The 22,887-nt window shown below is 53.0% G+C and overlaps 9 protein-coding genes across 9 annotated transcripts; 3 read left to right on the top strand and 6 right to left on the bottom strand.

Annotated features, from left to right (window-relative positions):
- Positions 1-11: 11 nt before the first annotated feature.
- On the bottom strand, positions 12-674 carry AYO20_07614 (hypothetical protein; the record flags this gene model as incomplete). The annotated part of the gene is made up of 1 exon (XM_022645899.1): positions 12-674. One exon carries the CDS (start codon positions 672-674, stop codon positions 12-14), a length of 663 nt encoding a protein of 220 aa, XP_022498144.1.
- Positions 675-1,017: 343 nt separating this feature from the next.
- Positions 1,018-3,670, top strand: AYO20_07613 (hypothetical protein; the record flags this gene model as incomplete). The annotated part of the gene is made up of 3 exons (XM_022645898.1): positions 1,018-1,237; positions 1,293-3,068; positions 3,123-3,670. 3 exons carry the CDS (start codon positions 1,018-1,020, stop codon positions 3,668-3,670), a joined length of 2,544 nt encoding a protein of 847 aa, XP_022498143.1.
- A 787-nt stretch (positions 3,671-4,457) lies between these two features.
- On the top strand, positions 4,458-6,242 carry AYO20_07612 (hypothetical protein; the record flags this gene model as incomplete). Its single annotated transcript, XM_022645897.1, has 1 exon — positions 4,458-6,242. The coding sequence occupies one exon, from the start codon at positions 4,458-4,460 to the stop codon at positions 6,240-6,242; it is 1,785 nt and encodes a 594-aa protein (XP_022498142.1).
- A 2,474-nt stretch (positions 6,243-8,716) lies between these two features.
- AYO20_07611 (hypothetical protein) lies at positions 8,717-9,412 on the bottom strand (the record flags this gene model as incomplete). Its single annotated transcript, XM_022645896.1, has 1 exon — positions 8,717-9,412. One exon carries the CDS (start codon positions 9,410-9,412, stop codon positions 8,717-8,719), a length of 696 nt encoding a protein of 231 aa, XP_022498141.1.
- A 1,138-nt stretch (positions 9,413-10,550) lies between these two features.
- Positions 10,551-11,962, bottom strand: AYO20_07610 (hypothetical protein; the record flags this gene model as incomplete). The annotated part of the gene is made up of 3 exons (XM_022645895.1): positions 10,551-11,684; positions 11,736-11,864; positions 11,924-11,962. 3 exons carry the CDS (start codon positions 11,960-11,962, stop codon positions 10,551-10,553), a joined length of 1,302 nt encoding a protein of 433 aa, XP_022498140.1.
- A 2,402-nt stretch (positions 11,963-14,364) lies between these two features.
- On the bottom strand, positions 14,365-15,319 carry AYO20_07609 (hypothetical protein; the record flags this gene model as incomplete). Its single annotated transcript, XM_022645894.1, has 3 exons — positions 14,365-14,547; positions 14,603-14,841; positions 14,902-15,319. The coding sequence occupies 3 exons, from the start codon at positions 15,317-15,319 to the stop codon at positions 14,365-14,367; spliced, it is 840 nt and encodes a 279-aa protein (XP_022498139.1).
- A 280-nt stretch (positions 15,320-15,599) lies between these two features.
- On the bottom strand, positions 15,600-17,896 carry AYO20_07608 (succinate dehydrogenase, flavoprotein subunit; the record flags this gene model as incomplete). Its single annotated transcript, XM_022645893.1, has 5 exons — positions 15,600-16,347; positions 16,396-17,249; positions 17,327-17,447; positions 17,501-17,628; positions 17,771-17,896. 5 exons carry the CDS (start codon positions 17,894-17,896, stop codon positions 15,600-15,602), a joined length of 1,977 nt encoding a protein of 658 aa, XP_022498138.1.
- A 1,750-nt stretch (positions 17,897-19,646) lies between these two features.
- On the top strand, positions 19,647-21,352 carry AYO20_07607 (hypothetical protein; the record flags this gene model as incomplete). Its single annotated transcript, XM_022645892.1, has 3 exons — positions 19,647-19,793; positions 19,879-20,207; positions 20,368-21,352. The coding sequence occupies 3 exons, from the start codon at positions 19,647-19,649 to the stop codon at positions 21,350-21,352; spliced, it is 1,461 nt and encodes a 486-aa protein (XP_022498137.1).
- Positions 21,353-22,077: 725 nt separating this feature from the next.
- Positions 22,078-22,887, bottom strand: AYO20_07606 (hypothetical protein; the record flags this gene model as incomplete). Its single annotated transcript, XM_022645891.1, has 1 exon — positions 22,078-22,887. One exon carries the CDS (start codon positions 22,885-22,887, stop codon positions 22,078-22,080), a length of 810 nt encoding a protein of 269 aa, XP_022498136.1.

Here is a 22,887-nt window from a genome sequence, read left to right as displayed (position 1 = left end):
GGCACCCTCATTCATTTTGTCGGCGTCCAAAGTTCTGGCACAGCTAGGTTGTTCTTCTTGTACTCAGCCATTTGAGCTTCAAGTTCTGCCAAATTGCCGGAGAAAGGCTCCTTGACTGGCTCCTGTCGGACCTCCCACACATCTTCACTGCTTGGCCCGGGTTTCCATTTTACTGCTTTCTTTCGATAATGCTCCTGTATGGCCCTCTCACGGTCCTCCTTTTTCCAGTTTCGCGTCTTCATGCAAAGCCAAAAATCGTCCCAATGGTTGGAGCATGAGCGGAAGGAACCATAGCGATAGACGTTGACAAACTGGCCTCCAAAGCTCTGGCAGAACATGGCATAGTCGAAGGCAGATCTGCACGAGAGCTCGGTTGGATAGAGGGAATTGGGAGAGATGTCCGTTTGACTCGGTGCTTGGGGTGACGGAGATGCCAACGGTTTGGATTTCGTTCTCTGAGCTTGTTCTGCATCTGCTTGCGCTTGGATCTCCCTCAAGAACTCCATCAATTCCTGCTCACTTTGCTCATCTCGGGTGAGGGTGCGCTTGACAGGGTCTGGAACTGGAACAGCAGAGACAGGCTTGAGCTCGTCCTGTGTCTCAGGGCTGGACAAAGCACCCTCTCTGCCAGCATCACTGCTTGATGTGGGCTTCTGCCGCCACCACCAGCTCATCCTGACTCGATTGATTCCCGTGGAAAGGAACCAGGTTGGAGACAATCGCGTTGGAGCAGCAAGAAAATTAATGGATAGTACAAGCCACGGACTGGCCAAACAGCCACAGATCAGCCACAAATTTATTCTACCGACGTCATGGCCCCATCCACAACGATGATGCTGGCTGGTCACGCTTGTCAAGCTGCGCCGATGTAATAAGAGAAACTCAAGGTTCTTTGTAGGTGAGGCGTTGTGTATAGATAAGAAAAGGAGACCATGTTTCAAGCTATGCTATCTTATCATGGCAAGATGAGCAGATAGACCACAACCCTCGCTAAATGGTGCTCTGACCATCGGCAGCATGATTCTATCAAGGACTGCTCGAAACTCCTTCGGGCGACCGACAGGGCTGCTCGCGGAGCTCTCGAGAAAAAGGCAGCCGTACGCATGCAAGAATCCTTCTTCGACGCCCAGAGTCTCTCTTACGTCGTCGCGGAAGAGGTGGACTTCTACTGAAGCCGGCGACAATGAATCAGGCCACATACTAACCCAGAAAAATGAGGGAATCTTGTTCTTTGACAGTGAGCGCCGCTACCAGTCTATTACCTTGCCTGCGCAATCTACTGACCTTGACAGATGTTTTTCCTCTAAAGCTTCAATGGCTCAATCGTATCCCCTATCTAAATCCCGACAAGTTCCTTGCGACATCCCTCAGCAAAGTCAATCAACCCAATCTCGCTCTGGCCGATCCCTCCAGCATCATCAAGCGAGCCCTGCCTGAGAACCTCCCCCTCCATGTCAAAACGATTCTACCAAGACTGCGCGAGGGCGGCGCATTTGTCAAGTTCTCTCATGAAGAAGGAATATCTGCCACCGAGCTGGAAAGCACGCTGAAACAATACCTTGAGGAAAAGCCCATTACACCATGGTTCAATCCTTTTCGGAGGGTGCGCGCCTTTCTGGTGCAAGGCAAGCCGTGGATCGAAGATCTGTATCGCGTACCTACTCCCAGAATAAAGGTCGAATTCTTGCCTACTGCTCCTGAGAATGCTGCGGCCGAATTGACCCAAGAGACACTCTATTCGTTGTTCCGGCGATATGGAAAGCTCACCGAGATCATACCGCAACCTTCCGACTCCAAAGTTGTGCCAAAGTATGCCTATATCGACTACACACGAGTCCGATTCGCAACCATGGCCAAGAATTGTATGCATGGTTACATCGTCCCGGCCCAAGATGGCGGAGGAAAGACTGGAACGCTCCTCAAACTGAGTTATGAATCCAAGCGCAAAAGCTATTGGATATGGGACTGGATGACGAACCACCCCAGGATTGTTATTCCTTTCATAGTCGCTCTACTGACAGCGGCGTCTGTCGCCGTGTTCGACCCCATCCGGACATTCTTCATCAGGATGCATATCAGCCACGGTCTGCATCTGGAAGATTATCGTATCTTCAAGTGGGTCAGAAGCCAACTCTTGCGAGGCTACGACATCATCAGATTCCGGAACCAGAATCGTGACGAGGACAACCTAAAGATTGTCTGGGAAGACCGCCAGGACGTCATCAATCAGTTGAAAACGTGGTTGATCGAGACTGCAGACACATTTATAGTGGTGCAAGGACCGCGCGGGGCAGGCAAGAAGGAATTGGTCCTCGACCAGGCACTGAAAGATCGACCACATAAGCTGGTGATTGATTGCAAGAAGATCCAGGAAGCACGCGGAGACAGCAACACCATTGCCGCCGCCGCCGCCGAAGTGGGCTACCGCCCTGTGTTTTCTTGGATGAACAGTATCAGCAGCATGGTCGATCTTGCAGCGACAGCCACCATTGGCACGAAAGCAGGATTCTCCGAGACGCTGGACAACCAACTGGCCAAGATTTGGGGCAACACGACGACAGCGTTGAAGCAGATTGCATTGGCGCCACGCAAAAAGGACGACAAAGATGCGCAGATGGCAGACGACGAGTGGCTCGAAGCTCATCCAGAGTATCGACCAGTGGTGGTGATTGACAATTTCTTGCACAAAAGCAATGAGGGTTCTGCGAGTATGGTCTATGATAAACTGGGAGAGTGGGCAGCTCTTTTGACGACGCAGAACATTGCCCATGTCATCTTCCTGACTACGGACGTGTCTTTCTCCAAGTCCCTCAGTAAAGCCCTACCGGACAGGGTATTCCGGCAAATCACGCTGAGTGATTGCACGCCCGAAGTGGCAAAGAAGTTCGTAATCAAGCACTTGGACGCTGACATTGCGGAAGGCGGCGAACCGGGCGAGGGTAAGATCAGTCCATCACAGCTGAGAAGTGATCTTGATGAGCTGGACGGAGTGATCCAAGTTCTCGGCGGTCGATTGACCGACCTTGAGTTCCTGGCGCGGAGGATCAAGACAGGCGAAACACCAGGAAGTACGTGACTGAACTCTCTCCCGTCATCGATCATTACTGACAAATTGAAAACAGAAGCAGTTCGCCAGATCATTGAGCAATCGGCGTCGGAGATCCTCAAAATGTATCTTCTGGACGTCGACGTTTCGAGCCGCAAGTGGACGCCTCAACAAGCATGGTTGTTGATCAAAGAGCTTGCGGCAAACGAAACTCTCAGATACAATGAGCTTCTCCTCAATGATCTCTTCAAAGATGGCGAGACCGTGCTGCAGGCCCTCGAGCAGGCAGAATTGATCACGATTACATCCAAGAACGGACGGCCATACAGCATCAAGCCTGGGAAACCGGTGTACCAATCTGCATTCGAGTATCTGACCGAGGATGACGTGCTGAGGGCGAGACTGGATTTGGCAATTATGTCTCAATTGATCAGCCTGGAGAACAAGAACGTGGAGAAATACGAGGCGGAGCTGAAGACACTAGCAGAGATGCCTGGCACGCCCAGCGAGTTGAAGCCCCGGATCAAATGGTGCCTGGGGAAAGCGATGGCGAGCCAGGAGAAGATTATGAAGTACGAGGCGCAGAGTGGGAGGTTGAAGAAGGTGCTTGCTGAGCAGTTTTGATGTTGTGCGTCCCAGTCGCACACGAGATATCGACGACTCTCCTCAATTCGTGATTTTTCAATAGCTTTGTCGAGCGAGCAATATACACATGTATTGTACTGTAGCAGCGAATGCACCGAGTCTGTCGTCAGTTATGCTGGTTGTGAAAGTGGCCCCTAACACGTTGCTCGAGATTACTAAGCTCGATCCTTGGAAATGCCGGTCGCTGATTCGACAATGGCCCCAATTGGTCCAGGATGTTTCTGGCCCCCTTTATCAGCACCTTGTTTCCCCTTATTCGCCCATTGTCGTTGGTCAGAAACGTTGCACGCGGATTCTCAGGCATCCAACACTCTCGCTTGGCCTATAACGTACCCTCGTATGCTTACCTCCAACACGAGGCTTTGCACGACCAACTCGAGAATGCACAAACACAGCTGCGCCAGGCGAGGGATAGAGTACGATACACACGCACAGTGTTAAACTTGCTTGTTGTCGCTCGCTCCTTTCTGACCACCTCGAGCTTGGGGTCTCGTGGTTTTCGGTCTCAAAAAAGGAAGAGGCATACCAGCACCGAGTGCGTCAATCGACATTCGAGAAACTTGTTGTGTGTCCAAAACTACAGACGAAACATTGCGGCGCGTGCAACATTCGTGCTACATTTGATTCTGGGATCTGGAGAAAAAGGGATAGATCTTCATACAATCATCCAACCTCTCTCAACAACATCACCAGGCTTGTCGTTGTCGCCGGTCATCTTTGGATTACAAGAAACCCACGGCAAACACGCTGACCGCTTCCCGCGAAGATGAGCGGCTCTGCACAAGTTCGAAGCTCCTCCTTTCTCCAACATATCTTGTCGACAGGTATCCAACATCCCTTTCAGAGCCTCGTCGCCATCTTCTTCGTCGTCTGTGTCGTCACCCGCGTCATCTCAGGTCTCCAGTACCGCTCTACGGTTCTAAAACAAGCTACAGCCGGGTCGAACGGCCCTCGAACCGTGCCTGTCCTGCCATACTGGATTCCATGGGTCGGCCACGCGTTTTCGTTTATTGCGGGCGGATCGGACTTCCTGGGCCGGGCGGCTCGTTCGCTGGGACCCAATGGGTCCATCTACGCCCTGAAGATGGCCAACACCAAGCACAACGTCGTCACGGTGCCCAGCCTGGCCAAGCAGATCTTGATGGACAGGACCAGCCCCATCACGATGAATGACTTTGTGTTACACACGATGAAGAACTTCTGGGACGACCGCGGCACTATCAAGGCCATCGAACCGAGCCACCTCTGGGGAAATATCCATGGTGTCCTGTCGGGCATGCTGCGCGAGAGTTTCGTCAGCGTGGCCATCAGCGGCACGGTCGACATGGTCGCGGAGAGGACGTGGAACCTGGTCTCCGGGCTACAGAGTCCCGTGGATCAAAGCATCTGGGAGCGCTTTGGTGGGGTGCAAATCATCTCAAACGGCGAGGGCGACAAGCCTCTCGTGGCCGAGGCGAGTCTATTTCCTCTCCTGCGGTATTTCGTGGGCGACATTGCCTCCACAGTCCTGTTCGGTAAGGATTTTATGGAGAACTACCCCAACATCATGCCTGACCTGTGGGAGATGGACATGCAATTCAACCTCTTCATGGCCGGCGCTCCTTCCTGGCTACCTGGCTTGAGCGGCCCGGCGCAGGCGAGGGAACGCATCGTCGACGCCATCCAGGAACACCACGAGGCGCTCTTTAAGTACCTCGACGGCCAGGATCCCGGAAGCCGGTGGCCCGACATGTCAGATGTCTCGTCGGTCATTGTTGATCGAGCCAAAGCGTTTCGAGAGGGTGGCTCTGCGCCGCGAGGCTACGCCACGGGCAACGGGGCCATTCTGTGGGCCATGAACATCAACGCCAACCCCATCATCTTCTGGACGATATGGTACATCTTTTCCAACCCCTCTCTAGTTGAGGAACTCCGGGCCGAGGTGGCCCCTTACGTGCGCTTCCGCCGGCCGGCCGCCACGGGACTCCCGATCCAAGAGCCTCCCAAATTGGAGATTGACATCGCCGCGCTGTGGAGCAAGTGCCCGCTCCTCAAGGGATGCTTTTTCGAGGCGATGCGCCTCGAGGTGCCGAGCATGTCGTACAAGATGGTCGAGGAGGACTTTGTGGTGTTTGAGAACGACGAGGACGCGCGGCTGCTGGGCAAGAAGGAGCCGCAGAGCTGGCTGCTCCGCAAGGGCGAGTACCTCTGCCTGCCGCACGGCGTGCACCAGAGCGACGACAAGTACTTTCGCGACCCGGAGCGGTTCGATCCCCGACGGTTCTGGGCCAAGGACAAAGACCACGAAGGGGTGGCAGGCGGGGGCGACGGCGACGTCCGCGTCGAATACGGCACGATGAAGGTCTGGGGCGGCGGCAAGCAGATGTGCAAGGGCAAGACATTTGCCGAGCGTGAAGTCGTCCTCTTCGTCGCCGCGCTGGTCATGCAGTGGGACATGGTCCCCGTCAGTGACGGCGGGAGGTGGGTGCACCCGGGACGCAAGATTGGGGCTGGGGCGGTGAATCCGACCAGGGATGTGCGTGTTCGGCTGACCAGGCGAGAGGGGTGGTGATGAACAGGGGAAGAGGGTTGTCGAGAGACTATCCCGTATTCGTGAGTACCTCCCTGGCTACCTAGTTAGTAAGTAGGAGTTCAGGAAGAAACCGTCCCGTAGATCGAAAAGCAGTGCTTCTTCTTCTTCTTCTTCTTCTTCTTCTTCTTCTTCTGGTATGTGGGAGTCATGTCTGGCTGGCAATAAAACTAGCTACTATGGCTCATCTCCTCGCATTCTCTACCGTCCTCTTGCGTTGCCCAGACCGCAGTGTGAGGTATCTCAGAACGCAATAATTATTACCCTTTGTTGTCAAGTCAGGCACCCAGGCAGCCAACTTCTATTCATGGCCGGTCACCCTGGCAGCTGATACCACATGCAATGTATATACCTCGTACATATGTGTGACTTACTGGGTTTGCACCGCCTGAGAAAGCAATGCTATTGTTTGGACATAGAACGTGGCATTCATTGTCTTGCCTTGCCTTGCGAGCCTTCAGCTTCAGCATCAGCTTCAGCACCAGCCTGTCCATCGACTCCTTGATTGGCCCATTATCCAATCCGGAGGTAATGTGCTTGTGCTTGAACGGTTTCCGCTTTCGGCATTCCGCATTCAGCAGTCAGCCTCTCCTCCGCCTTTCTGCCTTTCTGCCTTTCTGGGGAATGTTTGTTCCGTCTTGACATGGCATTAAATAGTACGATATAGTGGGGTATGGTAGGGTATGCATCCCGTATTGAATCCCAGCTGCACTAATTTAGATAGACACTGACTATTCGAGCGAGCGAGGTCGAACACATTCCGCATTTGGCGTTGGGCGTTGGACATTCCGTATTGGGCACTTGTTATTTTGGGCCAGGCTTCTTCAATTAGAGAGCCAATCATGACAACAGTAATGATATGTATCACCGAGCACGAGCTACATAGGCCACATAGGTTACATGTTCAGCCGTGGCTTGCGCTTCGTCCCTCGCGTCAACTTGACGCTCTCGAAAAAAAAAGAAAAAGAAAAAGAAAGTAATGCCATGGAATGCAAGATAGGGCAGGACGGGACAGCCACCACCATCACAGGGTCAAGGCAGACCACAGACAGCACACAGAGAGAGATACAGTTGACTAAGAGGAATAGAAATGACTGCCTGATCGAGATGTTTCCATGGCTGTTTCCTATGTATGGCCCGAAAACACCTTCCGTTCAGGCCTGATCTGCTCTGCTCTGGTCGACCTCGTATAGTAGAGAGTGAGAGTAAGCACCACCGCCCGCCCTCTCTCCTTTTGCGGGGAGGTGGTGTCGGGAGTACCTGTGTAGAAACACATGCTCGTTTTGGAAGACACATGATGTCTACCCGTTCTCATTCTCGTTCTCGTTCGTGTAGCTGGGCGTGTCATGTCATGTCATGTCATCTCAGGCGTGCGCGGGTGGGTGGGTGGTGAGGCTAAACGAGACATGAGAAACGAGGTCAAATGAGCTATATTATCCAGTTGACGCCCTGCAGGACATGAGACCGCGATGCTGGCTGGCTGCACCTAAACAGACAGACAGACAGGTTGGATACCAGAACCCCGGAGAGGGAGAAGAAGAAAAAAAGATATTTAGGAGACGGCCGGGTCAGAACCTGCGCATTGCATATTGCGTATTCTTCACCCCGACTGCTGATTGTGAAAGGCGCAACAAGACTTGTCCGGCCTGGAACACGGTCCATACCTTTTCGTCCCTTGAAAACAACAACCCCCAGCTCATCCGCATAGAAAATGCGTTTCACCAACTTCCTCCTCGCGGGCCTTGCTCTCATTCTCCCTGTCGCGCTGGCCACTCCGGTCCCCGCCACCGGGCAAGAAATTAGTGCTCATCCACTCAGTGATGAGCAGCTTGTCAAGGTTCGTCCACAGTTCTGTCCTCCCACACTCTTATTCGTGTCAGGAGCTCTTCCTTGGTTGTGCACGGGCAGAGCGACAAGATATCATGAGTTTTCAATATCCAACGCTCTGGTCTTGAAGCCAGCTAACCGACTTTCTCGGGTTGACATAGCGAGGGAATTCCGGGACTTGCGTCAACCAACGTTGCGTGGTGAATCTGAAGACTGGCAAAACTTGCATCACAGCCTACTGCACCCTCGCCGGCAAGGAGGGATTGCAGTGCATCTGTATACCATTGACTGACTAGGTACGAGGCAATGGTATGGGAACCCGAAATTGCCTGTGACCGAGAGGTGGATTTTGTGACTGGTCGTTTGTGATGGGGGAATTGTTGAAGAAGTATCACTTGACATGACCACTTTGCTCAGAGTATTCCTGGGGTCTGTATTCGCAGTCGTTGATGCATGAGAGGGTGTCTTTGGGGTTTCCTGGAGCGCGATCCAGGCCCGTCCGTGTATTTTATTCCCTTTGTCTGGTTGTTCATGCTCCTCTGTACCGAATTGGTCTTGTTGGTTTGAGTGTTCCAAGATATTCAGGCGAGGATTGTTCCGAAAGATGGACCTCGCTCCTGGATGACCGCTCACGTCTCTTTCTGCTCCCCATTCCTCACTGGCGTTTCAGACTTCTCACCACCTTCATCAAGCTCAGGCCCCTGCGTGTTCGCGGCCTCCTCTTTCGCCTCTTCTTCTACCTCCCCACTACCGCTGCCACCCGCTCCAATACTTTCGTCACCGACACCTTTTTCCAGTCCTTCGCAGTGCCTTAACATCCAGTCAGCACACTCCTTTGCGCCGTCCTTTGAACTCATCTCCGCTTCCACCACGGCGTCTCGCCCGGCCTCGTTGACAATCGTAGGATCTGCGCCAGCCTTGACCAACGCCTGGACCACATCCAAGTGTCCGTTCATCGCGGCCCAATGTAACGGCGTGTTGCCAGATATGTTCCGGTGATTCACGAGCAAAGGTGCAGACTTGTCCGCCGTCGTCGCCGAAGGTGAGGTGCCCAGAGACTCAGACGGTGCGAGCAGGGACAGGAGGTGCGTGATGATCTCAAGATTGCCGTTGGCCGCGGGGTAGTGAAGCAGCGAGGACCGCGAACCGAGACCGTCGGCGTCGATATCAATGGACGAGGCGAGCAGGACCGAGGGCGGGCATTTGTGTGTGCCACATAGCGAAGTGACCAGCGACATCAAGCTTGCCAAATCGCCTGTGCGTGTGAAGTAGATGAGGTCGTCAAGTTCATCGGGCGTGGGTGTGGGGAGGGTTGTGGAGGGCATTGTTTCGCAGGTGTTCTTGGAAGTTCTCTATTCAAGAAGAAGGTGTTGAACTCGCCTTGAGCTGCGTTAAATCAATTGATTGATATTGCACGAGAATGATAGCAAAATACCCCAAAGGGGGAAAAAGCGTTGATCGGCAAGGAAGACTGGGTTATCATCGAGATTGAGATTGAAAGACGGAAGGCTGCGTGTTAGGGAGAATAAAAAAATTAGTGGCCCACACCGCAAAAGGCCAATTGTTGTGGGCGGTAGAAGAGTGACGTCAACGGGTCAGTAAGGGTTCACAAGGAAACCTTATTGGCATCTCCTTCTTACAAGGGACGCAAGGCTGTGAAAGGTCGCAACACTTGGTTCACACACACCTGTTAGAGACAGAACACGACGTGATATGGACATTGACAGGAAAAGGAGCAAATATGAGTTCTTTGGAATTGTGGTTTCTTTGCATGATTGTCTAGACTGGTTCAATCTACGGATACTCTTCTCAATGTCTCACCCACGGAGGGCTGCTCATCTGGATTTGTTTCTTCATGGCCACAGATGCTGTTGTACTCGTCAGAGCCATTCACCTAGACAAGACATATCCATCTCAAGAGACGGATTGGCATTGTGGACCACACATAGATGTGAATAGTCGAGCGACCAGTTACTCTGAACAGTCAACCTCGTCTGCTGTTCTGCACCAATGCATGAGTGGTGCGGTCAATGCAGTCGACAAGTTGTTTCTTTTTTTGGTGTGTTTGAATTTGGTGTCTGCAGCTCGTTTGTTTTCGCTCGGTTGTGATTGCATGTTGGACTTGAAAGCCGTTCATCCTCCAACTCGTGGCTTTGTCCAGGGGGGCGACCAAGACTCATGTCGCTTTGTGCAATTCTTTTTCTTTCGCCAAGGTAATATCGTACATGGCAGGTTGAGCGAGTTTGTCACCGACCGCTTGCACCAGGTGTCCGTGAGGCCAGCAAAAATTCCGCTGCTTTACGTTGAGAGTGGTTTCGCCAAGGTTGGGATCACTGCTACAAGAAGAAGCGGGATCATTTGAGGGCTCAACCACCTTGCACATCTGGCAAGCGGACTGCGATATCTCCGGACTGTGTGATGTAGCGCACCCATGGCAGGGATGGATATTGCAGCTGTGTAGCGTTAGAGGCCGTCACTGACAGTAAAGGGAGGGACACAAACCTTTGGCTCGATGATCTTCAAGTATCGCACCTGGATACCACTGGTGGTGAAGTAAGGAATCTCGAACTTGACGTTGATGGGTCTCTTGGCCTTTCCTTCGCCTGTAATGCCACCCATACTGCCGCCGAATCCACCTGTCATGCCGCCACCACGCTCATCGTCTCCCTTGACACTAGGAAGGCCTAGCTCCGCTCGCATGAGGAACTCCTTACCACCACCAAACTGCTTGATCTTCCAGACGATTGCAGACTTCTCCGGCGCGTAGTGCACAGATCCAATGTTGGTGCGGAATCTTGGAGTGTCAGCATCATCAGGAACAGGAATGCTGATCTCAACGTTGTTGGCAGTCGATCGTCGCTTGAATTGAGCCTTCGCCTTCAACATGTATTCGATTCTGGAACCAGAATGGGATTCGACAACACACTCGACCCAGATCAATGGCTTGACCGCGGTATTGAGGCGATAGCTCATCAGCTCGAACTCTCCGTCCGGTGGGATGAAGCTGATGGTACGGTCGTTCTCAAAGCGGGACAATCTAACGCACTGGTGAAACTTGACATCTTCCATTTCGACAGCTTTGCCTCGAGTGGATCTCCCAGTGGTTTCAAACATGACCTTATCATTCAAACCAAGGCGGAGTTCAGGCATGCCAGAGAGGTAGCACTTCATCTTGATTGCACCCAGAATCTCAGATCGCAGGACGTTGCCAGTGGATGACACCAAGAGGTTGAGAGATTCAATCACGTCGAGGAAGACCTCATTCTTGCGATATCTGATGCCTTCACTTCTCCAAGACACCGCATTGGTGACGGCGATGGGAGGGCGCGCCTGCACCTCGAGCTTGTGAGACTCTTGGGTGATGTACTCCTGAAGGATCTTGGACTCGGTGGTTTGAGGGTATCCAAAGTCCATCATTTCATCAAGCAGCTCATAGATGATGACGAAATTGTCTCGGATCGACTCCTCTTCCAACTCTTTGAAGTACTCAGTAAAGACCTCGACGATCTTGTGGAGGAACAACAGAATCTCTGCAGCATTGGTGTTGCGCTTGGTGAGAGCGAGGAGGTAGAGATTGTTGTGGCGGATGTAGAGGTACTGGAGTGTGGTTAGCTGAGATCACATTCATTGAGAAGACCGGCGACGAACATTGATGCCCTCGTCAGAGAAGCATGGAGGGACTGCAGAAGACTCCTCTTCGGCCTCGGAAAGAAGGATTGGGAATTTCTCCACGGCAGACATGGGAATATCACCACGATAGTTGCGAGCAAGAAGAGTCTAGGATGCGTCAGTATCATGTGTCATGTTATCCAGGCTCGCGCGTTCATGTCGCTCACCTTGCCCTTCAAGTCGAGGAAGAACACCGCAGACGCCATGGTGCCTGGAGACTCCGAAGAGAGAGGGGTAGAGTAGGAGAAGCGACCAGATTGCAATGGGATGATGAAGAGGTTAGGTTGACGATTGAGAGAAGTAGTGCATCACGCGAAAGAGAATGGGGTGGAGGGGAAGGTGAGAGGGTGAGAGTGGAACGTGAAATAAATATTTATGGGGATATTGAATTCGTTTACGTTTACGTTTACAAGTCCAACTCCGCATTGTACCAGACCCGCACGTGTCGCAGCCTCGCGAAATATTGAAACCAGTGCAGCCTCGTGCAGCCTTGTTCAGCCTTGTGCCCACCTGAGCGTGGCATTCCTCCCAAGAATCACATCCTGCAACAAGACGTCTCACCCAGTGCCCTGACTCTCTATAAATCTCTGATTCACGAGGATACCCAGCGCTTTGGAATAATGGGAAGGTCTTGGCCTCGACCGCAGCATTACTCTGTGCATCTTTTCACCCCATCTCCCTGCTACATCGACAGCGACTCTAGCGAAGACGAAAGTATCTCACATTGGCGGAGTTCGCTGGCTAATCTCAAGCTTGTCAGGTCGTCCAAATGCTATCTCGGCAGCTCCTGAGATCCCTGAACCGTCCTGCCCTGCGGCGAGTACATACACTACAGAGAAATCGAATCGAGGAAGAGACATTGAAACACTATTCGGAATCGACCTACTATCCTGTCCACTTGAACGAGATCTTCAATGATCGCTATCAAGCAGTCGCGGAGTTAGGGTTCGGAGGCTATTCTACCGTGTAGGTGTCCCGAGATCTGCAGTAAGATACTCGATCTCTTCTCACGAAATTATGTTAAATGACAAAAGGGACAATTCTTTCAAGCTTTTGAAAATAGGGGTTCGCATTCGAGGTGAAGACCGAGAGTTTCTGGTCCAGAAGCATCTGAAGCAACAGAAATCATCGCATGATGGACGTTATTGTGTTAGAAGAACTTCCGACTCGTTTTACATTCAGGCCAGGCAGGGCAGGCACTGTTGTCATGTATATCCGCCTCTTCGACGAAGTCTTCTCGACCATGTCAATCTTCAGCAAGACAAACGGTTTCCTGATGCTGCCGTGTCTTTCATCGCAAGATTCTTGTTGATGGGCCTTGATTACCTGCATAGCTCTGGCGTGACACATACAGGTCAATATGATACAAACCCCATTTGACTTCACTGTCTGACAACCTCCAGACATGAAGCTCGACAACATTCTTCAAACCCTCCCGGATGACGAGGAAAGGATCCTGAAGAATTGCGTACGTGCGGAGAAGCTCAAACCCGGGCCGCGCCGAGTCTCAGGCGACAATAGGATCATCTATACGTCGCAAACCTTGGAGTATGGGAACGAGTTGACGTTCCCAATACTCTGTGACTTTGGAATGGCTGTTTTGGATTCTGGCAACCACAGTGGAATCGCACAGCCAGTCCCAGACAGAGCCCCAGAGGTGGTTTTGAGAAAGGAGTGGAATTCTAGCATCGATATGTGGAATCTTGGTGTTCTGGGTTGCCCTCATCCATCAATTAGAAATGGCTGACCGCTGACAGCAGGATAGGTATGGGAGCTACTATTTGGCGAGAGGCTATTTGGCGATCAAAGTGAACGGGACTGTCTCGCAATGATGGTCTCAACTCTGGGACCTCCTCCTCTGGAACTGCTCGATTCGAGTCCTGTTCGAGGTGAATACTTTGACGAAGCAAGTGAGTAGTCCCGATTCTTGGTTCTTGCAGATTTTCGAAGCTGATCGAGACGGAAATCCTCAGCGGCTCAATGGACGGGAACGGCAGTCTCTCCTTTGGAGCTGGAAGAGCGACTCGAAGGCATAGATGCAGGGCTCTTTGTCGATTTCATGAAGTGTATGATTCGTTGGAATTCTGAAGAGAGGAAACTCCTGCCGAAATGCTGCAGCGCCCTTGGCTTTGCCCTTCTTGACGAGTTGGAAACTTTATGGATCAAGAATTGGTATTCAAGAGTTTTCACAAGTCTTCCGCCGCCAAGCCAAGCCGGTCCACCCAAACAGCCTTGCCTTAATTAAAAATGTTCTGGCCCAATTGTCCTCTTTTTTCTCTTTTTCCATATCCAACGCGCCCGAAAGACAGTGCAATGCAGCATCTTTGCCTGAGACTGTGAACATTCTGTTCGCAGTCTCGTGGTTCTACTCAGTTGCCGACCTTTGCGATTTAGAGACGCGGAGACCGATCGAAGTTTTTTTTTTAACTTTGTGGACGGTGCCATAAGAGCTGGCTGAGCATGAATATTTTATTTCGACGGTTGCTTAGGCGGTGTCAGAGGCCCCAGACATTTTTTCTTCTATCTCCTGTACATACCCCGCGATGGCGGTATATTGCCAATAGCTATTAATACACATGTGCGAGTAATAGATACCCCAACGTTGCGGCTACGGCTGCGCCAGCTCTGCCTTTGGTTTCCAATTTAATTTCAGCCCAAGAGGCACCAGCACCTTCTCCTTTGCTATTTGGTTCGCCACGGCACCGCCTTGTTCCAGGGCTAGAGCGCCGATGATTGCGAGGATCGCTTGTGAGTAGACCAGTTCCGAGCCAGATGCTTGAAGACGTTCGGGCTGTGACGCGGTTAGTGAGGGTGTACGACCAGAGGATTCGGTCAGAGTAACATACATCCCTAGGATGCCACCGTACCACTTCCGGTAGACCGTATTGCTCTGCCAACGTCGAGAGTTGCTTGTGACTTGTAAACCAATGATGAGCCCCCCCCAGGAGGCACTCTACGGACTCGGTTGCAGGGTGTCGAAAAGGTTGCCGTCCATAAGGATCCTGCTCCTGGCTCTTTGGGTAGCGTGAAGCATCCGCGACGCTTATCAGTCCTAGCGAACACTGGAGCTCGAGTATACGCTTGCCTATAACCACCCGTCAGTATTGCACTACGTAGATCGGCAGGGAAAGGAGTATTCCTGTACCGAAAAATGCAAGCCGGTCATTGAACCCTCTCCGTCCAGCATCGAAACTCTTGTTTGTGACAGCTAGCCATTTGGTCTCTTCTGACAGCATTTTGTCCCCATCTCTTCCCAAAAACTTGACGTAGAAATCATCCAGCTTCCGCTGATCTTTGTTGATCTTGAGAGGCGTTTGTATCCGCGGTGGGCGTACGCGCACAGGGGCTTTCAGTGCAGGAGGAGTTTGGGACCAACGCGGAGGCTTCTCTGCGTCGACTTCCATTTCGGAGAATTGAGGAGCTGCGGTAGAAACATGGCGCGAGTGTCGGGGGCTTTTGCAGAATGCTTGTCGAAAGCGAAGATGGTCGCAGGATGGGCCTTGTTTGGAGGTTCGGAGGAGGTCACCGACGATGCGGCCAGACGTAGAGGTTCTTGAAGACATGGAGAATACCGGTGCCTCAAAAGCGTAAGTAATGAGGTGCAAAAATCATGTTACACTGGCAGCACGCGCATTTCATTTCATTGAATCGGAGGTTGCGGTGATATTTGCTGTCGAAAATCCAGTTCAACTGCGGTATGAATAGTCACCCGTAGCAGCGGAGCAGATACCGTCAAAGCGCAGTTTACAAAGTTTACCACAAAATGAGCGTTTGATAACCCTTTTCTTTGCTCAATTTGTGTACTGAGTACATGGATTATGGTTTCAGTCAATGATTCTCCGCTCAGTACGTCCTCTTCTTCGGTGGCACAGTCTGGCATTCCTGCTCATCGAGTGTGGAAAAAATCACATCTCGATAGCCAATGGCAATGGCATGGCCAACGTCCTTCTGCCAACTCAGAGAATGGCGCATGAAGTTCTGGTCATCTCTTTCCGGGAAATCCTCTCGAGCGTGAGAGCCGCGCGACTCCTTTCTCTCAAGAGCACTTCTGGCAGTCTGTGCAGCACATGTCAAAAGGTTCCGCAGCTCCAATGTCTCCACGAGATCGGAATTCCAGATCAGACTTTTGTCTTTGACGCAGACGTCTGTATTGAAGTCGGTTTCCACTTGTTGCAGGTGTTCCAGGCCTGTCTTCAAACTCTCTTCTGTTCGAAAGACCGCTATGTCGTTCTGCATATTCTTCTGCATCTCAGCGCGGAGCTCAGAGGTCAACTTCTTTCCATCTGCATTTCGTAGGTGTTCCAGGTCCACGAATCCCTCCACTCCCATTTGCGGTGAGATGCTGCCCCCATGCCTGAAGACTGGCATGCCTTTCTCGTTATGTTCAGCGATGTGGCCGGCAGCAGCTCGGCCAAAGACGACAATGTCTAACAAGCTGTTTGCTCCCAGACGGTTAGCGCCGTGCACCGAGACGCATGCGACCTCTCCGGCCGCGTATAGACCGTTGACCGGGGTCTCTTCTCCGGTGCTTGGATTCACCTCTAGAACCTGGCCTTTCCAGTTGGTAGGTATGCCCCCCATACAGTAGTGTCTTCAACCGGTCAGTTTGCGTTTCTCGAGCAATTAAGGGAAGACTTACACGGTTGGTAGAACGGGGATCGGCTGTTTCGTAACGTCTACACCCGAGAAAATACTGGCAGTCTCTGCAATTCCCGGCAACCTCTCCATAAGGATGTCTTTCGGCAGATGTGACAGTTGGAGGAAGATGTGATCCTTGTCTGGACCACAACCCCGGCCCTCTCTGATCTCCATGTTCATACTCCGGCTGACGACATCACGACTTGCAAGGTCTTTAGCTGTTGGCGCATAACGCTCCATGAAACGCTCTCCCTCGCCGTTTAGCAGGTATCCGCCTTCGCCTCTAGCGCCCTCTGAAATCAGGACTCCAGCGCCATAAATGCCGCTGGGGTGGAACTGTACAAATTCCATATCCTGAAGGGGAAGACCTGCTCTTGCAGCCATTGCTAAGCCGTCTCCGGTTGAGGTATGTGCCGACGTTGCACTAAAGTAACAGCGGCCATAGCCTCCCGTGGCGAGAATCGTGTTCCTGGCAAAGATGCGATGAAAGGTGCCTGTTTCCATGTCGAGTGCCGTCAGGCCAATACAGTCCTTGCCGTCCATAATCAGGTCCAATGCAAACCACTCGATATGAAATTGACAGTTATGCTTGAGGGCCTGGCCGTATAAGGTATGCAGCATAGAATGGCCAGTTCTATCAGCCACACACGCGGTCCGATGGGCTTGTCCTCCGGTGCCGAAATTCAGACTCTGTCCTCCCAAGGGTCTTTGGTAGATCGTGCCTTGATCGGTACGACTGAAAGGCATTCCGTACTCCTCGAGTTCTCTTACGGCTCTGGGGGCCTCGCGGCACATATAATGGATCGCATCTTGGTCACCCAGCCAATCTGACCCTTTGACCTGGACTGGGTTACTCTGGAAGTCCATTTCGAGGACAGTGACTCGAATATGGTTCGTGCATCACTGGGTAGGGGCCTGGGTGGTCAACTTACTGTATCGTACATGTGCTGGAGTCGATCAACAGAATCAATCAGCATCTGTCTTGGGAACATTGACACAAAGGCACTCTCGCCGTGCTTGTGACTTACCCATCTCCAGTCATCCTCGTGCATACTTTGCAAGCGTTAGTTGGGTGATATTCGACCGATCTGAAGAATGTCACTTACTTGGCCAGCGCGGCATTTATCCCCCCTTGGGCGGCCACAGTATGAGATCGAGTTGGGAACAGTTTGGTCACCACAGCCGTATCAAGTCCGCTCTCGACAAGACCTACAGCAGCTCGAAGTCCCGCACCCTATTTTCCCCTCAATCTCTCATCAGTAGTCAGGTCAAAGAGAAGACAATCCAGCACCCCAGAAGTTGGGGCTCAGAGGCAACGGCAACAGTCCGCGCAAAAAAATTAGAACGACGCCTAGAAGCGACTTCAGAACACTTACTCCTGCACCAACTACCACGGCGTCATATTGGTGATCGATTACTTCGAATTTGTTGTTCATGGCCTTCAGCGATGAGGTGGTCGCCCTCCGGCGCTGGTGGAGGTTGCGTATGTGAACTCGAGACATCCATTGCGGCGGCTGTCTTTCAGGAGGCTGATGGACCCTCAAAAGGGTTCGAGGTGAGAGAGATGGGCTTGAAGCCTGACGCCACGCTCTCGAAATACACTGCATATCATCTATAAGACGACTACCCCGTCTATATCACCCAAAACCGCAGATGCAAGCAGAACAGAGACTCCAGACAGGAACAAACGAGAAGGCAACGTCGAATCTCCGAGACAATCTCGAAACCAGGGTTCGAGAGCGGTGGAGGCAGCCACTTTGCTAATTTGGGGAACTCCGAGATCGCTGCCTCGTCTCGGAGTCTTGCTATTATTAATACCTGCCTCTCCCTTTGGTGCTCCTCGTTCACCCGAAAGACAGCAGCGCTTTGCAAAGTCTGGGGGAGTCTTCGCGGAGGTAGATGTCCCTAGGGAGCCTCACCACTTGCAGGGAGCGCCGATACCGACTCTTCCCTTGGTGCCATTGGGCATTTTCCCTTTCCACGGGCTATTCTCCCCGGACCTCGCTCGTCAAAAGACTCTTCGCCTACAGGTGTCAATACCATCAGTCGTGACCGAGTCATAGCCATGATATGCGGAGTCTAGCATCGAAGCAGAGGCAAACATGAATTGATGGCCGGTTGTGCCGCTTATTTGTGTCTTCCAACAGACCCAAGGCAGCTCATTCACCCGAAGCTTCGACCTCTTGGGGTAGGTTTTGGTGGGTATTCGGCTATCCAGTTAAGCCAGGGTCAAGATTAAGCCTCTGATGGGCTGTGATGGCTCTAGCTTCGTGGGCTTCCGTCTTTTCCGGGCTCTGTTCATTTGGCCATTGATTTTGCTACTCTTACCCGGACTTTTCCCCTCACTCACCTTACGATCAGCGATCTTCTGCTTGTCTGGTCTCTGTTGGGCAGTGATCTAACGACACGGAGGGAGGTTCCTCGTCGTGCTGTGGCTCTTCCTCTTCGTCTATCTTGTCTTTGCCACGCAACCTGCCACCAACCAATACCCTTGTTGCTCAGGGGTACAGCACATCTGCATTGTCAGCCTGGAGCGCCACCAGTGTCTCTTACTTCTAGATATGCCAGCATTCCAGCAGCTCAAGCTTTTCGCATTGGCTTCCAGGGCTAAGCTACCCACTTCGGCTACTCCAGAGTCTTGATGCTCCTCCCTTGAAGAACCTGCGACCTCTCTTCATTGGCACACTCAAGGGTTCTCACGCAGTCCCGCCAAGGTAATGTGTGCCGGCCAGAGATATTTCGGCTGGGCTTTCATTCCCCCATCTCTCGATCACCGATACCCACTTTTGATTTCAACGTCGCATTCCTTGCTAAAAGCAACTAGGAATGAGCCGGCCATGTCCGACTACGAGGTATGATGTCCGCGGGGTAAAACTTTTCCTCTTGTTGCTGTTTCCACATGTGATCGTGCGACCCCTCGCGCGAGTTGCGGAGCGATAAGACAATTCCCCGTCGCCCTCGCTGAACATGTACTTATTACGGTAGGAGAGCCCGACCTGCCCAGAAATTGAAATCCTTCTCCTTCTCCTCAGCCTCGAAGTATACACTTGACGACGCAACACCAAGCTCGTGTCGACCAAAGGTGGTGTTTGCTACTGGCCAAAGGTATAGTTCTGACTTCTTTTCATTATACTGTCGCTGTGCAGATCAGAGGATTTCTAGAGCAGGAATCTGGTGGTGTGACATTCTAGCATTCTGAAAGGATCCCTCGCTCATACCTATTCTTCTACCATCACAACAGCTCTCGTCACCATGCGCAGCTCAGCTCTTCTCCTCGCCTCCGTGGCATGCTCCACTGCGGCCGCCGAGACCGTCCTCGGTGTCTACCTCTTCTCCAGACATGGAGATAGGACTGCAAAGGCGACACCACCAACTGTTCTCACAGACCTTGGCTATGAGGTATGTTGTCGAACCACCGGGCTCTTCTTATCAGCTGCTCTTTTAAGATGGGAGTCGCAATTTGACTAACGGGAATAAATAACAGGAAGTCTTCACCTCGGGCACCTACTATCGCAACCGCTACGTCGCCAGTGATGGCAGCCGTCGGATCTTCGGCCTCCAGCCCGACACGGTCAAGCTGTCTCAGATCACCGCATCAGCGCCTCTCGACAATGTCCTCATGCCATCCGCCATGGGTTTCCTCCAAGGCCTCTACCCACCGGTCGGCGCGACGTTGGGCAGCCAGACACTTCGCAATGGCACTGTCGTGCAGACACCTTTGAACGGCTACCAACTGATTCCCGTGCAGACGGTTGCCAACGGCGCCGGAAGTGAAGACGCTGCCTGGCTGCAAGGGGCGACAAATTGTGCCAAGTGAGTTCCTTTGTCATTTTTTTTCCGGACTAGCATTGCCTGTCCCTTCCTCCGGACAGGGCAGGCTGCTTGACACACTTTAGTGAGAAAGCTCCGAAGTGGAAGCGAACAAGAAAGATCATATACTAATGTGTTTATGTGTCGTGTTTCTATGATCTAGTGCCCAGATCAGCTCCAACAACTACTTCTTGAGCGACGAATACCAGTCCACCCTGAACCGCACAAAGGGCTTCTACGCGGACATGCAACCTTTCGTGAACCGGACCTACACCGAATCCCAGACCAGCTTCAAGAACGCATACACCATCTTCGACCTGCTGAACGTGGCCAGCATCCACAACGCCAGCGTCGCGCTCCCCGACGATGCCGACTTCTTCCAACTCCGCACCCTGGCCGACCAACACGAATGGGGCCTCGCGTACAACGAGAGCGAACCCATCCGTGCCGTTACCGGCTCGATCATAGCCGCTCAGGTGGTCGAGGCCCTCAACGGCACCATCGCGGGCAAGGGCAAGAACGTGTTCAACATCCAGTTCGGCGCCTACGCCGGGATGCTCTCGTACTTTGGCCTCGCCAACCTCACGGCCACCAGCCCGCTCTTCTACGGCGTTCCCGACTACGCGTCCAGCCTCGTGTGGGAGCTCGTGACGAACGCCACGGTGGGGAGCGGCGCCGCCTTCCCTTCGGCCGACGACATCAGCGTCCGCTTCTACTTCCACAACGGCACCACCTCGAATATCAGCGAGCCGGTCGAATTCCCCTTGTTCGGCACCAACCGCTCCCCGATCCCGTGGTCCGAGTTCGTCGAGTTCTCGAACAAATTCGCCATCGGCTCGCAGGCCCAGTGGTGCAGCGCCTGCGGCAACTCCACCGGCGTGTGCAGCCCCAGCGCGCTGGGCGACGACAATTCCACGGCCGTCGGATCCTCCAGCTCCAGCTCGTCTGAGCATCACGGCGGCGGTGGCATCAGCAAGGCCGTGGCCGGCGTCATCGGCGCCATGGTCACCCTGGGGGTCATCCTCGGTGCCGAACTCTTGATCATGTTGGTCGGCGGCCTCAGACTCGTCAGCAAGCGCAGGCTCGCCCGGACGGCGAGCAACGGATCCAGCGGCGTGGCGAGTGCGGATGCCCATGTCAAGGCTTGAGCAGGAAGCAGCAAGCAAGCAAGCTGCGGGATGACAGCCTCTTTCCGTACCCTTTGGATCGCCTCCTAGGTGCCACCGCACGGGGACAACCCTGTAACAGAGACCAGAGAAGGAGAGGAGCTTCGCTATTTTGAGAGTTATGAGTCCGGAAATTAAATTCACATACCTGTACAGAGCCTAATAGGAGAATGGGAGAGGGGATACGAGGGACTTGTACTGGTACGCTCGCACGACTAGCCCTTTGTCTCGTTGACATATCCGTCGAAAGATGCTGCTGTAGATAATAAACACAAGCAACATGAAACCCCTTTTTCTCTCTCTCTTCCTCTTTCCTTGTCATTGGTGTTCCTCGCGCCCCGAGTCCAACTGTAACTGGTGAGGGGCATGGGCAGGCTCAACTGGATGAAAGAATCTCCGATCTCCGCGGAGTACCTGGGCACCTGGGCTGGCACAAGCTGGACGGCAGGGGTGGCTGAGTGGCTGGGCACGTGATAATATGGCATAGAAACAGTCAATCAGCCAGTGGCTCCTACGATCTTCCGTATACAAAACATTTTTACTTGACTTGACTTGATGACCAGCCCGCGAGGACGCGGATGCGGACGCACTTCTCGGGCCGCCCTAGGAAAAGTCACTGTGCGACGTTTTTTTTTTTTTATACAAGGAATTTCTCAAGAACTCTCTCTCTAGAAAAGGGAACAAGACATTCTCTCAATATGTACCGGTCAGGTCAGCCGCTGCGTCCACGGGTTTTCGTCGTCCCTGACTTCCTGACACAAGAGGCCCTGTACGGTAAAGTCGGCCCTGCTGTGAGTCTTGGGGCGGGGTATCTTGTCATTCTTACGTCCAGGCGGGGCCGGAGACGACTTCTTGGGTGTGGTTGGTGAGTGCTGCGGCGGTGGACCATCGTCCATGTCACGCCTGACACAGTCGACCAAGGCGGCCGTCTCCTCCAGACTGGTGGCCGTGGGCGAGTCGTGCTCGGTCTGCAGCAAGAACTGCACGGCGGCCACAAAGGTAACGTCGGTGGGAGGAAGGGGTTTCTGATCTCCCGCCGCGTCCGCGTCCGCGTCGGATGTCAACCTCAAGCGCTGGAGAATGTACGCTGCGTCTCTGGGGGAGGAGTTGCGGAGCAGGTAGATGACGCGCTGGTAGCGAATCAGCCGCGCAGTCAGCGCCTGTATCTCCTCGTTTGATCCGCGATGTTGTCGACGGTCGTGGGCCTGGTCGTATCTGCAGCCCGACGACCGTCTGGTGCACCGCTGGCAGGGCTGCTTGCCGTCGCACTTTGCCCTCGCCCGCTTGCATCCATCGCAGGCGACGGTGACGTTGGTGCGAGCCCGTTTGTCGATTTTCGGGGATTTCATCATGCCCAAGAACGAGGCGGTCGTCAAACTCTGCAGCCGGGGTAGGAGGGGTCGCGGGACACCGTTGGAAGCATCGGGATCGAGGAGGTGTTGCGGAGGCTCTGCTTGACGACCTACAGCGGTCGACATCATAGTAGTCGTGGGCGGTCCTGCGGGCGACACTGACAT

The sequence above is a fragment of the Fonsecaea nubica genome, assembly GCF_001646965.1.
Source record: "Fonsecaea nubica strain CBS 269.64 chromosome Unknown Scaff54, whole genome shotgun sequence".
In the NCBI taxonomy this organism is placed as follows: domain Eukaryota; kingdom Fungi; phylum Ascomycota; class Eurotiomycetes; order Chaetothyriales; family Herpotrichiellaceae; genus Fonsecaea; species Fonsecaea nubica.
Note: the sequence above shows the minus strand (reverse complement) of the source record. Positions and strands in the feature narration are given on the sequence as shown.